This window comes from Onychostruthus taczanowskii, unplaced genomic scaffold (assembly GCF_017590055.1).
Source record: "Onychostruthus taczanowskii isolate IOZ18803 unplaced genomic scaffold, ASM1759005v1 scaffold60, whole genome shotgun sequence".
Classification (NCBI taxonomy): Eukaryota; Metazoa; Chordata; class Aves; order Passeriformes; family Passeridae; genus Onychostruthus; species Onychostruthus taczanowskii.
In genome coordinates, this window is record NW_024503680.1 from 5,135,303 (window position 1) to 5,150,556 (window position 15,254).

Here is a 15,254-nt window from a genome sequence, read left to right on the forward strand (position 1 = left end):
CTGCCGCCGCGCTCTGCGGCCACGCAGGGACAGAACGGGCCCGGGGGAATCTACGGGGTCAGCCCGCGGAGGGGTCTCGGCGGCAGTGCGGAGTCCGGTCACACGCTGGGTGCCGGCCACACGCGGTGACAACAGCTCGCTCCTCATCTCGGTGCAAAGGTGGAGCGCAGGGGGGGGCGGTGGGTGGAGGATTATGCGGAGCCAGGGCTTGGGAGGTCTGGCGAGTCGGGGCGGGGGTGCCTCCCCTAGCGTAGGACTGGTGGTGGACAGTGTCGGGACCGAGAGACATCATTCTCCGTTGTACCCAGTGTCCCTGCGGGATCCAGAGTCCTTAGCAAAGGGGGATTTGGTGGCGGCCCCCCCACAGTGCCCCCTGCCCACTGGTGCTGGTACCCTCGGGGCACCGTGGGGGAAGATGATGCTCCCAGCACATGGGAGTTCTCCAAATCAACAGCTGATAGAGCACTCGAGGCTGTGTCCAAAGAATTGTCTTTATTACAAATGGGCAGGCAATTGGCAGAGGGGGTGGTTGGCAGAGTGGGCAGTGGGCAGGAGTAGGCAAAACCCTGTGTCCTGCCCTGGTATGACCCCAGGCGCCAGCTCCCAGTGGGGCTCAGCCTGACCTAGCATCGCTGGCTCAGGAAAAAGACAAATTTGTCTTGAATCCATGTGCGGTTTGCACCAGACAAACGCCTCTGTGCAGTAGGGGTGGCACAATGCCATCTGTGGCAAGAGTCCTTCTCCCCAGCTGGGGCTCTCCAGGCTGGGCAGCTCCCAAGAGGTGAGGACCCCCTACCCCTTTCTTCCAGGACGATGGTGATCTCATCTGGGGCTACCCACAGCCACAAGGCTCCCAGGAGTCAGCCCATGAGACAGGAGCCCGCAGGCTGGGAGCAGTGGGCAGGGAGCAGCACTGGCAGAGCCGGTGGCTGGTCAGGCCTTCAGTTCTGGGGACACTGCAGGATGTCATACTTGACGTAGCCCACCCTGTCCACCTGGTAGCGCGGTGTCATCCTCCAGTAGAAGCTGCCCCGGCAGAAGTGGTACTTGCCTGGGCAGGGAAGGGGATGGAGGGAATGGAGGGTCAGCGGGAGTTTGGCCATACAGAGACCCATCCTGGCGGCTGCCCAAGCAGCACAGGCACATGGCACCCTGCACCTTGCTGGCACCCTGCCAGCTGCACCACAAGGACCCACCAGAGCTGATGACCCCCCTGTCCTGGGACCATTCCCCACACACCCGAGCATCCCGAGCCAGGAACTGGAGCAATGCCATGAGAGGCTCAGGTAGCCCGGGCCTGAACCCACAGCACCCACCCACCAGCTTCCACTCACCTTGGTAGAGGAACACATTGCGTGCATCAAGGGGGACGCCGGTGAAGACATCATCGGTGGCACGGGGGTAGCCCTTGTCCACCCTCTGAACCTTCACGTCCAGCCTGTGGGAGAGCAGAGCCGTGCTCAGGGCTGCTGGGAACCCCCCTCCCAGCCCCTGGCCAGGGCTCAGGCAGGCGCTGCTGCTCTCCAGTGCTGCTCACCTCCAGTAGCTCTCCCCGCTGAAGAGCAGCACTTTGCCGCGGCCCCGCTGCAGGGCCCCCGAGAGGCGGCCGGCTTCCTTCCCTATACCCAACTTCTCGATCCCCCGGGGGCCCAGTGCACTCTTCCCAGAAAACACCCAGAACTGCCGACCTGCAGTGGGAGATAGTGGGGGTGTCAGACAGTCCTGAGAGCTCCCAGGCTTCACCAGACTCCTCCCACTGCCCGTGGGACTGGGCGAGGGCAGTGGGGGCAGAGCTCACCAGCGAAGAAGAAGACCCTCTTGGTGAGCAAATCCTGGAAAACAGCATCGATGGTGTCTGGGAGGCCAGGCCAGGTATCAGCAACAGAGAAGGCACCCTGGATGCCCGATTTCCAGAAGGATGAGTAGGTCCAGTATTTCCTGGTGGGGAAGATGAGCTGTCCTGATCACCTCAATCTGCCACAGCCCATGTCCCTCACATCCCTGTGTTCCCCCACATCCCACCTCACCAGGGCAGGAGGTGCCAGATGCTGCCACTCACCCATCCTTGAAGAAGTACAGCTCCCCATTGATCTCTGTGATAGCATCAAAGTTCTTCTCCATGCAGGCATCCCGGCTGGGGTCCACAGGAATGGGTCCAACTGTGGGCTCTGGCGTCTCCTCCTCCTCCTCCTCAGTGGTGGATGTGCTTCCAGCTTCCGTGGGCACGGGCTGGGGCTCCTCCGTGGGCAGGGGCTGGGGCTCCTCCGTGGGCAGGGGCTGGGGCTCCTCCGTGGGAGCAGGTGCAGGTGCAGTGGGCTTAGGGCCAGAGCCACGACCTGAGTGAATACAGGGGTGGGCATGAGGCTGGAATCAGTTTGGTGCTGCAGGACACCCAATGCACCCAGCTGCAGTGCAGCTGCTCACCGTAGAGGTACTGGATGCCCTGGACGTCATCGGGGTGCAGCTGGAAGTCCTGGATGTAACTGTACATAGGGTACATCAGTGCCTCACGCACACTGGAGTGGTCCAGACCCAGTGAGTGTCCAAACTCATGGGCAGCCACCAGGAAGATGCTGTAACCTGGGAGAAAGCACTGGCCTAAGTGCCTGGTGGGCCACAACAGGGCAGGACACACCATCCAGAGACTTTGGTCCCAACAAGAAGTGTGACAATATGGCGTGGGTCTGGGAGGCACAAAGGGGAGCACAGGCAGAGGGAGCAGTACCTCTGTCAGGGCAGAAGCCCCACTTCTTGTCAGTGTCATAGTTGCTGGTGGTGGCACACCAGAGCTTGCCATCCTGCCGGCCCTGGCTTGTGCAGGAGCTGTAGGACTGTCCCAGGAAGGTGAAGGGAAAGACGCACGGGTCCCCCTGGGAGTTGCCGCCGATCACCGCCGTGTCTGCAGCAAAGTGTCAGTGAGGCTGTCCCTGGCCCCTGGCTGCACCAGCCAGAATCCAGGACAACGCTGAGACCTCTCATGTGCCCCCTCCCCTGCATGCCCCCCTCCCTGCTGGCACCTCGGTTGGGGCAGAAGCCGTATTTCTTGTCCTGGTCGAAGCTGGAGGTGGTGGCACACCAGCGGTAGCCATCGGAGCGCCCGTCTGTGGTACAGGTGTCATAGGAGGTGCCCTCGAAGATGAAGGGGAAGACACAGGGGGCTCCATCGCTGTTGCCACCATTGGTGTAGAGGACTGTGGGGTGAGGGAGAGTGAGGAGGGCCCCAGGCACCGCGGGGCTAGGCAGGGGTTATGGTTGCCACTACTCACGCTCGCTGGGGCAGAAGCCATATTTCTTATCCCGGTCGTAGTTGGGGGTGGTGGCACACCAGGGCAGCCCATCCTTGCGCCCCTCCGTGGTGCACCGGGAGTAGGAGTGGCCCTCGAAGATGAAGGGGAAGTGGCATTCGGCTCCGTTGGCATTCCCGTGGCGGGTCTTCACCACTGCTCAGAGAGGGGTGGCTCAATGCTGCGGCTGCGGTTGGCACCATCAGACCCCCCCCAACCCACCACATCCTGCCCTTACCTAAGCCAGTTCCCAGTGTCCAGAACTCATCATCGTCAAAGTGGGCATCACCCTGGATGCCCTGGCCTGGGGGAAAGGCGTGGGCCAGGAGCCCGTCCTTGCCGTCGAAGGGGTACCCGTCCCCATGCTCTGCAGGGAAAAGCACCCTCAGCTGAACCTGCCAGAGGAGCCCTCACGTCCCCAGCACACATACAGACACCCAAGCCATGCACACCTCCTGCACGTATGGGGGCAGGGGGACTCTGTGCACAACCCAAGGAGACATGGGGTAAGGATCTCACAGGCAGCGTGCATCACCAGGCCCCTCCTCTCTCCCTGCCTACTCAAAGGACATCACCTTGGCTGCCAAACATGATCATGATGTCTGCCTCGCCACTGTATATCTGGGTGAAGGTGAGAGGGGTCACATCGCTCCACACTTGGAACGCGCGTCTGAAGGCGTCATCGATCACGGCACGGTCCAGGTCGGGGGAGTAGTTTATCACCCTGCCAGGGAGGCAGAGGGTCAGTGCTGCCAGCTCCCCTCCTCATGCAGGAGTAACCCTGTTCTGGGAAGGAGCAGACCCCCACCTCCAGAGGTGAGAGCAGTCACCACCCTGGCCTCACCCAGGGCTCAGGTGCCCTTCTGGGCATGGGGGAGCAGATGCTGCTGCTGTCCCAGCTTGGCCCTGCAGCACGGGGACCCAGCTGTACAGGCAGCACCAAGCCTGGAGAAGGGCTGAGCAGAGGCTGCCAGCCTCCTGCTCCCTCAGGCTCTCCATTTTCCTGGCACCATCACCCTGGGGACACAAGGATTCATCTCCAGAGCAGACTCACCGGTAGGTCAGGTCCATGTGGTCCCACTTGAGGTCCCCCTCAAAGGTAAGGAAGGTTCCCACATCAGGGACGCCGCAGCGGGGGGCTCGCATGGCCTCCAGTGTGGCAGCATCCAGCTCTCCCGTCTCCTCCAGGCCCAGCTGCTTCTGCATCTTGAGCAGTGCCTTGCCCAGGGACACGTGCCTGCCACCAATCTTAGCCTCTGCCTCCGTGGTGTAGCCGAACCTCTGCAGGTAGCGCTGTGGAGGAAAGGCAGCCAGAGGGGTGAGCGAGGCGGGAGGGGGCTCCAGCAGCCCCCGGCACCCATCCCAGCCTGGGTGCTTCCCTGAGCTCAAGCAGACTGACAGCTCTCAAGCTGTGCCTGCAGCCCCTCACTGTCAGCCTGCGTGCCCCCTTGGGGACCTGGGTGCCAGGAGAGCAGCACGGGGCCATGCTCCCCTCACCTCTGCCAGCTGTAGATCCGGCAGGGTGCTGATCAGGTCCCCCGGGAAGGTGACAACCGCCTGCGGCTTGCCCTGGAGAGGGGCCGCATAGCAGGAGAGGGCCAGCAGCCCGGCGACAAGCGGGGCCAGGAGGAGTGCCATGGTTCGCGGTGGCAGGAGGGATGTGGCTCTGCTGGTCCCCGCTGTCTGCTCTGGGTGCCGCCGGGCTACCCGCTCCTATTTATGGGGTGGGAGGGCAGTGAGTCACCCTCAGACCCCTCAGCGCCGACTCACGCTCCCTTCTCCCTTCCCACGGTGACGAAACGCACACTCCATCTCTGCCTTAACTGTTTCATCACCTTGTTTACTAAACACGCTGCGTTCCGCAGCCACGCCAGGAGGACAGGAAGGAGAGTGGCTGGGCAGCTGCACCGGGCCACAGCACAGCACCGAATGGCCACCCTGGGGCTGCCCTGCACAGGCACTGCCCTGCTGGCCCCAAGACCATGCTAGCTGTGGGGACAGCAGAGCATCACTGGAGGCCAGCCAGGTGCTCAGGACCCTGTAGCTGTGCCATCACACCGGCTGACACTGAGCTTGGCTGGCCAAGGGCTGATGGTGCTGGACCCAGACCCACAAGAACGTGGGTGGGCATGGGGACAGGTAGCAGTGGAACCCCCACCTGAGCACCAGCACCTGGAGCCCACTTGCCTGGGGTTTGGGAGCTTGCACCCTCACCAGGACTCTACATCCTTCCCCACCATAGCTGCATCACCCCAGTGGGTCAGAGTGTTTAGTTTCCAGCATTGGAGATGCCCATGGCTCCTCACCCCATGATTCCAAGCCCAAATGCCAGCAGCTGAATGGCAGAGCTCCCTGGTACCAGAGGCAGTGCCTGCCCAGGAGCAGCTCGGGGCACAGGAATGCTCCACCTGGGGCCCTGGCAAATTAGGGGTGCCCTATCCTTGCTGCCCTGCTCTGCAGGGTGCTGCTGACTCAGGTTCCCACCCAGCACAGCACAGACCTTGCCATGGGATGGTGTTTTCCTGCTTCTCCCAAAGTGCCGACGCTTGTGGGAACGAGAGCAGTGAAGGGGAAAGCAAACAGGGATGAGGAGCGAGGAGAAAACAGATGGCAGAGAAGAAGGCGCAGCGTCAGCGGGGGGGAGGGAGGACTGGTGCAGCCCAGTGAGGCTGCTGAGACACAGGTCCCAGAGCAGCTCCCCTGCCCAGCACTCACAAACCCCATGAGCCCAAAGAAGCTCAGCCCCATGAACTCAGCTGGCTTCATCAGGAGGATCCTCCTGTTCACCCCATTGCTGTTGGTGTCTGTCTTCCCAGCTCCCAACAGTGCCAGACTGGGCTCAGCAGCCACCCAGTCCCACTATCCCCCCAGCTCTGGCTGAGCCAAACCAGCAGCTCCTGGCCCAGCCAAAGGACAAGCAGGTTATGCTGGCACCCAGCACAGCTGGGGACAGTGAGAGGTCAGGGCTCTGCTCCCTGTGCCCTTGGAGAGGAACCCCCATGCCCAAGTGAGGGCTCATCCCTGGGGCAGCATCACCTGCCAGATGCCCTGTGCTGGTGGGCTGCATCCCAGGGCCACGGCTGGCTGGGCACAGGAAACCCACCGGCAGTGTGGGCTAATCTGGAAGGAAGCAATGGTGAGAAATCAGGGGGTTGCTTCACTCCCCCACCACAGCCCTGCAAGAGCAGCCCCAATTCCCTGGCACAGGAAATTGCTTCACAAGCAGCCGCCGTCCTGCACCTGGTGTGACAAACACATCCAGCCAAGCATTCCCTCATGGTGGGACATAGCCCAGGGACCCTGCAGCCAGGTCACCCTACAGCCCCTCCCCACAGGGTCCAGCCTGCCCCCCTTGTCACTGTGATGGCCCAGCAGGCAGGAGGCAGTGGCTCTCTGTGCTCCCTGCCTGGCTGGCAGCTGAGGTGAGGAGGGCCTCTGCCAAGGTGCCCTGAGAGCCCATTGAAGCTGGTGGCTCCTGAGGCACTTGGGGAGCAGGCACTGCTCCACATCCTCTGCTCTTCAGCCTGCCAGGACCTCAGCCCACAGCACAGAGCTGTTGTAGGAGCTGGGTGCTAAATAACCTCTGGGAGGATGAACCTGCAGGGCATCCCTGACAATGAGACTTGTGACTCCAGCTCTGGAATATAGTCAGAAATTCAGATCCAACTCTGGTCTCCCCACCACTGTGGCAGATCTCTTGGCCTTCCCCATGCTATTCCCATCCTTCGTTTCCACCACATGCAGAAGCCACAGCTCCAACAGCCTGGGCACTCTGCCAGGGCACGCATGGCATCGTGCTGCCTGTGGCACCGTGAGGGCAGAGCCACAGCCCAGCAGAAAAGGGGCTGGGAGGGGAGTGGGACCTTGGAGCAAGTGATGGCAGAAGGAGATGAGGGCCAATGCCCCACACATTGTGCACCAGTCCCAGCAAGCCCTCGAGCTGGGCAGTGGGAGCTCCAGTGGGGGGTTGGCAGCCGCAGCTCTGCCCCGTCCTGGCCGCTCCCACTGACTCATGGCCCCGCTCACCAGCTTCCTCCTGGAACCATCCCGGGGGAATTTCTGGTGACTCTCTGGAGGCTCGTCAGGGAGCAGGGCCAGGGCAGCAGGGAAACCCCCATGTCTGGCAGTGCTGGCAGCCTCTGTGGCAGGCAGGGAATTCTGTGGGATGGGCTTGGCACTGCTGGCATGAGCCCCATGCAAGGCAGCCTCGATCAGCTTGTCTATGGGAGCTGGGTCAAAGCACAGTTTCCTCAGAAAATGCACGTGTGGAGGGAGGCTTGGGGCAGCCACTGCAGAGTGGGAAAGAGAGGAGGGCAGTGATGACAGGGCAGTGCCACAGGCAGGAGAGGGCTGTGGATGGCAGAGACCCCAGGAGCTGTGCACAGCCCAGGCTGCCCATGGCCTTTTACACTCCCAGAGCCCCTGATAGGAGTGAGATGGAAAATCCCAGGCAGACATCCTCCATCCCAGACACTGCCCGAGCCACGAGGTTGCCGGTCACCGCTGTCGCTGCCGAAAGGGGAAGGAACAGCCACCGCAGCCCCTTCACACATCCTTACTCATGGCCACCCCCATGCAGACCCTCTGTGTGAAACTGATCCAGGACCTCAAGAGGGCTGCTGCCTGCCTGGATCCCTGCCCAGGACAGAGGCTGACAGGACACAGTGGCACCTCTGCAAGGCTGCAGGTCTCCTGCTGGGAGGTGCTGGTTGGGTCAGCAGTGTGGTTTGGGGGGATTGTATGGGGCCCCTAGACCCCCTCCCAGCTCAATTCCCCCCATAGAAGCAAGCAGGGTGGGGGCCAGCCAGGGAGGGAGTGTGGCACCAGACAGCCAGGGGAGAGGTCCACAAACATGAGATGCACCAGGGCAACAAAGCTGGTGAGGAGCTGAGGAACCAAGGGTGAGGGAACATCCAGTTGCCAGAGTTACTGCTTCACACCCAGGAACCCCAGTCAGGGCACAGGGGTAAAGGAGCAAAGGACAGGCACAGGCGTGTAGATGGCACCAGGTTCCCTTCCAGCATAAGCAGGACTGTGGTGGCAAGGGGAAGTGGGGTGGGAGAGAGTCAGCATCTTGTGCGGGTGAGACAGCGCTGGACTGGGGAGAGCAAGTGCCGGTCTCAGGGGGAACACAACCTGTGCAGAGAGGGGAGGGAGCACTTGGACCTGGCAGAAGCTGCAGAGAGAGCCAGTGCCACGGCCACCATGGCACAGCCAGACCCCCTGAGCAGTGGGCAGGGCATTACTGCATGCCTCTAGCTGAGCATGTCCCATGGGCTCTGCTCCACCCCATGTTCAGGGAGCAGAATCGACACCCCAGCAGTGGCTGCCATAGCCAGCACCGGTCCATGGTATGCAGTGACCAGAGCACGGGGACACTTGGCGTGGGAGCAGGACAGGGCAGAGGGAGCAGCTCTACGTCAGAGGCTCGGAGCTCCATCACTCCTGCTCAAGGGCTCCAGACAGAAACAACATTCCTGCACACGCTTCCCGTATCTGCTGTCCTGGCGCTGGGCCCCGCGTGGGCTGGGACTGCAGTCTCCAGCTGGGCCCAGGACCCTTCCCGGCAACCACCCTGCGTGCCATGGATCCACAGCTCTCCAGCACCAGCAGTGCCTGGCCCTGCATCCCTTCCCCGCCTTCCCCAAGCTCTGTGGGGCACCTGCTCAGCTCCTTGCTTGCCCCTTGCCTCACCTGGGAAACTCCCCACCTCTCAGCATCCCCTTTTTGCCAACCCTTCATCCCTGTTTGCCTGGCGTCCCAGCCCCTTACCCCTCAGTCCCACTGCCAGCCAGCCCCGCTGTCCCCAGACTGATGCTGCTGCTCCCGCACCTTGTCTGGGTGAGGATGACGCGGCCGCCGTCACCGGGCGGCTCACTCCACCCTGCAGGCACTGAAACCAGCGCTGCCGTGTCACCACCCATCCCACTGCAGAGCACACATGACGGATCCCCTGCCTGCCACACCGATCCCGGTATCCAGGTGGGCGGCACAGTCACCTCCTTGTGCTGGGCTGGGACAGCCCCTCCATGCCCACCCTGGGAACCCCCCGTATCTGTTGGGGTCCCACTGGAATGCTGCAGGAGTCCCGCCCAGAGCTCCATTCACCAGGTGCTGGGGCTGGCAGCTGGCGCCTGGCACACCTCACACCGAGGCCACCAGCAGCCTGCTCCAAACATTGCAGGGCTCTTGTTCTTCAGGATAGACTCCATCCCATCCCTTAACCCTCCTCCTGCCTCAGCTTCTGCCTCCAGCTTTGACCAACCTTTCTTCTCCCAAACTTTCCCACCTGCTGGGAGCAAGAGCATGGAATATTCAGGCAGGTGAGAGGAGCACAGGGTCCAGGTCACCTGGGGACCATTTAAGAAGGGGAACGGGCAGCCTCATGGCCGTCATCCATCCCCTCAGCATCCCCTCTTGGGTGACCTGCTGGATCAGCTCCATGGAAGCATCTCCTGTGCACCACAGGACTGAGGCAGGAGCCGGGAGGGGAGCAGGGCAGGACAGAGCTGGGTGGCTGCCAGCTCTGGGGGCACAGCTGCTGCGGTGAACCATCAGCACCATGGCACAGGACGGGTGGGCAGCGCTTTGCTCCCGGCAGTGACACGGGCATGGCAGCTGCCTGCTAAAACAGGAAGAGCAGCAATTGTGACAATGACAAGGAACCTGACTGTGTGCAAGGGGACAACGTGCTGCCAGGAATCCATGGCTGTCAGCAATGGAGCGGCTTGGGAATAAGGAGCGGGGGTTTGTGGAAGGTGGAATATGGGCAAAACTGGTGGTATTTAATTGTAAACTGCGCAAAGCAGAAGGAAGGGCGCTAGATGCAACACGTTCAGATTTCAGTAAAACATTTGACAACTGTTCCAGCGCTTGCTGCCAAATTAACTCAGAGCAGCTCAGTTGTCAACACAGGCATATGGACAAAGCCCAGGCAGCCCAGGAATGGCACACAGCCTGGCTGTCCGCCGGGAGCTGCCCCAGCCACACGACCTGAGACCTTTCAAAACCGGGCATCGTGTGAGCGGAGGAAGGCACACCCTGCGTGAAGGAACGCCGGGATGGACAGAGCCGCTGTGCTGCCCGGGGAGGACAAGGGCTGGAGAGCACCCAGGCAAGAGCCAGCAGACCCGTGAGAGCTGCCATGCCCCCACGGGGTGGGGAGCAGCCCCACAGTCTGCCTGCTCTGCCCTGGGGTGTAGCAACCCCTCTTTCATTTGAGGGGCTGGAGCGAGGGGGACTGAGCAGAGCAGCCTGACAGGACCAGCCTGGGCAGACATGCAGGACTGGCAGGGTCAGGAATGCCATGGCAGTGCCAGGTACTGACCCCCTGCTCCGGGACTACTCATCCAGGCACAGGCCCCGTGCTGGGGACGAGTGCAGGGGACAGACAGAGCCCAGCACACTGCACACCCGAGGCCTTTGGGGCCCCGCTGCATACACAGTTCTCTGCCCACCTTGTTTATTTTACTTATATTTCAGTAATTTGCTGATTACCATTTTTTAACTAACCAGCAGTGATGAATCAGCAGCACGGGAGAGGGTGGAAACTGGTGGCCTTGGACTGTGGCTCCAAGGTCTCAGGGTCTGGGAAGGAAGCCACAGGATCCCTCCAGAAGGGGAAAAAAAACACTCAGCAGTAGCAGCAGCAGTTCTGGCAGGCGCGAGGGAGCCAGCTGTTTGCATCCAGCAGCTCCAAGCACATCCTGGAAAGGCTGTTGATAGCCCCAAAAACTTCCAGGAATGGCAGCCATGGCACTGATCTATGTGGGACAAGACCTATGGCACTGGGTGCGGGACAAGATACATCAGAGAAGGAATGCATGGCTCAGCACCACTGTCACTCTGTCTTGGGGTCAGGGCAGGCATTGATGGCACAAGAGGCACCAGCACACACCAGGAGAGCCTCTCCATGCCCGAGGCACAGCCACCAGCAGCACCTCCAGGGCCAGTGAGCTGCCTCCTGCCAAGGGGACCGTGTGAGGTTTTGAGTGGTCTCACTGCCAACTTCCATGGGCTCCTCCACTGGGAGTGGCTCCCGTCTGTCCCAGGAGGGCCCTGTCTGAGCCCAAGGGTGGCATTATGGCTGAGGTCATGGGTTCACCACAGCTTTGGTGGCCACAGAACGCAGGCATCATCCTGTGGCACTCCCACTCACACCAGTGCTCTGGGAAATGGGGATCCCAGCAGAACAGCCAGCACAGGGGGAGGCTGCTCATCACAGAAACACCATCCATGGCACAGGGCAGAGGGGCAGTGCCCAGCAGGAAGCTATGCCAGCTCCCACGGCCACCCTGGCTGCCATGGAGTGATCCCCCAGGAGTGCCCCAGGAGCCTTCTCCAGGAGCCAGCATTGCTGGGAAGGCACAGAGCCGTGAGGCAATCTGGTGTGAAGAAAAACCATTTCCTGCAGCAGGGGCTGCTTTGCTCAACGTTTTACAAAATGTGCTGATGCAACTGCCCTTCCCAGGTGGGATATAAATACAAGCCTTGATGTGGATTCGTGCCCTGCAGCTACACAAACATCGCAACAATGTTTTCTTTGAAAAGAAAAAAGAAAACAAGGAGGAACAAACAGCGAGGATGACAAAATCACTGGCAGTGGAAGTCAGGGGTTCGGGTTGCAGGGGGGGAAGCTGAGGCTCTGCCTTGGGCACCGTGCTCAGCACAACCATCTCCTATTTTGGGACAGTGACCGAGGCCATGAGCTCATGGAAGAGCCATTGTGGGAGCTCAGCAAACTGTACCGGGGAGGGGACAGCCGGCGTGGCCAGGGCCACCAGCGAGGACAGTCCCTGACAGGGTCACCATCACGGCAGCGTGTCTGGTGGGAGCTCCTTCCCAGCGCTGCATCCAGGCTGGAGAGCACAGAGCTGGGAAACCTCCCCGGGCGTGGGACAGCCTGTCAGAGCAGCCCATCAAGCAGCCTGATAAAACCAGCCTCATACTCCACCCAAGCCTGAGCTTTGTCCTCCAGGCACAAGCGCTGCGTTGTCTCCTCAGCCCGCTCCCAAAAGCCCTTTAACCTGCTGCTCCCCCCCGCTAAGGTATTTGGACACACATCCAACACGTGTTGCAGCCATTTTTGGATTCTCTTTAAGCCTCTTGCTGAGATCTCTTTGTGTTTTCTTTGGCTCTGAAGTGATTTCAGGCTCGGAGGCACAACAGCGGAGAATTATCAGCAAGGAGCTGTGCCTGCAGAAGTGAGGACGGGAGCCGTGCTCTGCCTGCCCTGGAAATCCCCCGCTCACCCCGCTCGGGGGCACGCAGCATTTTTAAAAATAGCAGGTTACCCATCACAGCAAACCTCTGCTTGGGACAATTCACCGAGACAGAGGACGTGGGGCACCTCTGCAGGGTGACAGGGAAGCTTGATGCAACTTTCCATCAGCCGAGCCAGCACCAGGAGGGCTCGTTTGAGCCCCCGGAGCTCAGGCTGTTCTGCCCTGCAGCCATCACCAGTTGGGAAAATCCTTCACTTGTCTCACTCAGCAGCTGACTGACGGCAGAAAGAGGAAACCTGCTGGTCTGACACAAATCCATCCAGCTTCCTCTACCTGGCAGGCAGCTTTGGCCAAGGGTTCCTCTGACACCACTCCCCCTCCCCAGCAGAAACAAGAGGGGGCACAAGGGCATTCCAAACCCAGACAGAGCCGGTCACCGGCGGTGCTGGGCGCTGCCGGAGTGAGCTGCAGAACTACGGAGAGAGGACATCAGGCACAGGAGCACCTCCCTCCCATCCTCCCCACCTCCACCTCCCGCACTGAGCTGCACAGGGCTGCTTTAAAAAGCAATAGTGGGAGAAAAAAGCTCAAGCCCTTGGTCGTTCTGCGCTTCTGACATGACAGTGACGGCAGCAGCCGGGCGCATGTGGGGACTCAGCCCTGAGGCAGCGGCAGCAGCGCTGCGGCAGCAGAGCTCGCACAGCCGGCCCGGGGATGGCTCTCACCGCTGCTGTCTGCCCATGATGGATGAGGGCATAAACCTTTCAAGGATGCATTTAATTAGCTTGAAAAAGAGCCGGAAGGTGCACACGCAGCAGCTGGCGGCGCAGCTCCTCTGCTGCCTCTGCCGGACACACAGTGCCTCCGGGAACTGTCACCTGGGGCAGGACACCGGGGACCCGCAGAGCCCCAGGAGCGAGCCCCGGGCTGTGGGGCTGGATCCAGGCACCGCCTGCCTCGCCCCGGAGCGGAGGCACAGAGGCAGCACAGCCAAATGCTGCGGAGTGCTGATCCAGCCCAGCAGCCATGGGCTCGGGTTTCTGGCAGGCTATGGCCATGCTCAGGCTGCGCCAGATGAGACACTGTCTGTCCTCCTGCAGCTGGCACCGTGTCAGCACGGGCTGGGACCGGTGACACGATGGCACTGCCCACCCCGACCTGCACTGCGGGCTGCCTTGGGCTGAGTGGCCCCGGAGCCGGCTGGGATGGAGAGCCCTGACCCCCCTCGGCCCGTGTGCTTCTTCCACAGGAACCCAGAGCCAGGGTCAGCCCCGACAGAGCACAGGCACAACACCGCTGCCTTTCTTCCAGGAAAAAACCGGGATAGAGCCGTCCTCAACAGAACACTGCAACATGAGAAAATATCCGTGGGGACAGAGAGCCAGCTGAGCCTTTGTTAAAGCCATCGCCGTGGAGCAGAGGCCAAGCCCAGGCCGTGCTCAGCTGAGCTCAGCTGGAGGATCTGGAAGAGCACCGAGACCAGCAGTGCTGCAGGGAGCTGGGACAGAGCGAGGTCCGAGTGCATCCCGCAGGGAACGCTGGGGCACCGGGAGGTGCCAGCAGTGCCCCACTGCATCCTGCAGGGAACGCTGGGGCACCGGGAGGTGCCAGCAATGCCCCCCCGCATCCTGCAGGGAACGCTGGGGCACCGGGAGGTGCCAGCAATGCCCCACTGCATCCCGCAGGGAACGCTGGGGCACCGGGAGGTGCCAGCAATGCCCCACTGCATCCTGCAGGGAACGCTGGGGCACCGGGAGGTGCCAGCAATGCCCCACTGCCGGCTGCCCCACTGCCGGGGAGCCCCGGGTGAGGCCAGAGCACCCCCAGACTGAGCACCCCCAGGGCGGGCAGCCAGTGCAGCCAAATCGGGCGCCTGTCGCCATCTGCTCTGGGGGAAAACCATCCCGGAGGGCAGAATTGGTGAGCGAGAGCCCATCGGAAGGTGGCTGCTGTTCAGATGCAGAGCTGCCACCGAAAGAGGCGGGTTTGGCATCAAGGAACAAACGGGCAGGAGGTGCCGTTCCCCGCCAGAGACCGACGGGGAAAGCGCTCAGCAGCCCGAGGCTGGCTGGACGCGGCAAGGCCCCGGGTCCCGCAGGGAAGGGCGAGGCGGGCCAGGATCACTCCGGGGATGGGCGGCCCCAGCGCCTACCGCGGGTGATGGAACGGGAGCTGGAGCGCCGGGGCTGCACGGGCTCGGCCAAGCTAAGGACCTCGGTAGAGGGAACGCGCTATCGGGCAGGGCCGGGCCGGGCCGGACCGGACCGGGCGGGAAGCGGAGGGAGGGGAGAGAACGGTGTGTCCGCAGCGAGCGCCCGCTCCGGCCCAGTACCACCGCCACTTCCGCCTTCCCGTCACGTGACCAGCGCAACCCGGCGCGACGCCGACGCTCAGGGCCCGGGCGCCGCTTCCTGACGCCATGACGCAGGGTCCCACCACCGCCGACCCTTCCGCGGGGAAAGTAGTCCCCGGCGAGGCGCCGAGGCCTCTCTCCTCCCGCGGGAGGCGGGCGGCCCCGGGAGGCGCCTGAGGCGGCGGCCGGGGCGCGGAGTGCATCTCCGCCGCGGCGTGCGCTGCAGGCGGGGCAGCGGCTGGGCGGCCGTAAGTAGTCCCGGCGCGGGGCCAGCGCCGCCGTATCGCTGCGCGGCAAGAGGGCGGGGGGGCATGGCGGCCGCCGTGGTGCCGGCTCCGGCGGGGGCGCGGCGGGGCCGCGGCGGACCGGGTGAGGGCGCGGGTTGGCGGGCGG

General features: G+C 62.4%; 2 protein-coding genes across 2 annotated transcripts in view; one reads left to right on the top strand and one right to left on the bottom strand.

The window, feature by feature from the left end:
* Window positions 1-475: 475 nt before the first annotated feature.
* MMP9 (matrix metallopeptidase 9) lies at window positions 476-4,966 on the bottom strand. Its single transcript, XM_041419257.1, has 13 exons — window positions 4,782-4,966; window positions 4,339-4,577; window positions 3,860-4,008; window positions 3,523-3,651; window positions 3,267-3,440; window positions 3,018-3,191; window positions 2,726-2,899; window positions 2,425-2,580; window positions 2,060-2,336; window positions 1,799-1,938; window positions 1,538-1,688; window positions 1,335-1,438; window positions 476-1,051 (listed from the first exon to the last, which is right to left on the bottom strand). The coding sequence occupies exons 1-13, from the start codon at window positions 4,920-4,922 to the stop codon at window positions 942-944; spliced, it is 2,118 nt and encodes a 705-aa protein (XP_041275191.1). The 5' UTR covers window positions 4,923-4,966; the 3' UTR covers window positions 476-941.
* A 9,994-nt stretch (window positions 4,967-14,960) lies between these two features.
* The window catches only part of ZNF335 (zinc finger protein 335), a 9,808-nt gene continuing 9,514 nt past the window's right edge, over window positions 14,961-15,254 (top strand). Inside the window, exon 1 of the mRNA XM_041419175.1 lies at window positions 14,961-15,109. The gene's annotated coding sequence lies outside the window, so the exon portion shown is untranslated. The remainder of the gene's footprint in view (window positions 15,110-15,254) is intronic.

Coding starts and splice junctions, on each gene's coding strand:
- MMP9 (XM_041419257.1), bottom strand. CDS start 4,922: ATGGCACTCCTCCTGGCCCCGCTTGTCGCCGGGCTGCTGGCCCTCTCC. Junction 4,578..4,781: donor CGGATCTACAGCTGGCAGAG/GTGAGGGGAGCA, acceptor TTTCCTCCACAG/CGCTACCTGCAGAGGTTCGG. Junction 1,939..2,059: donor CTGTACTTCTTCAAGGATGG/GTGAGTGGCAGC, acceptor CTTCCCCACCAG/GAAATACTGGACCTACTCAT.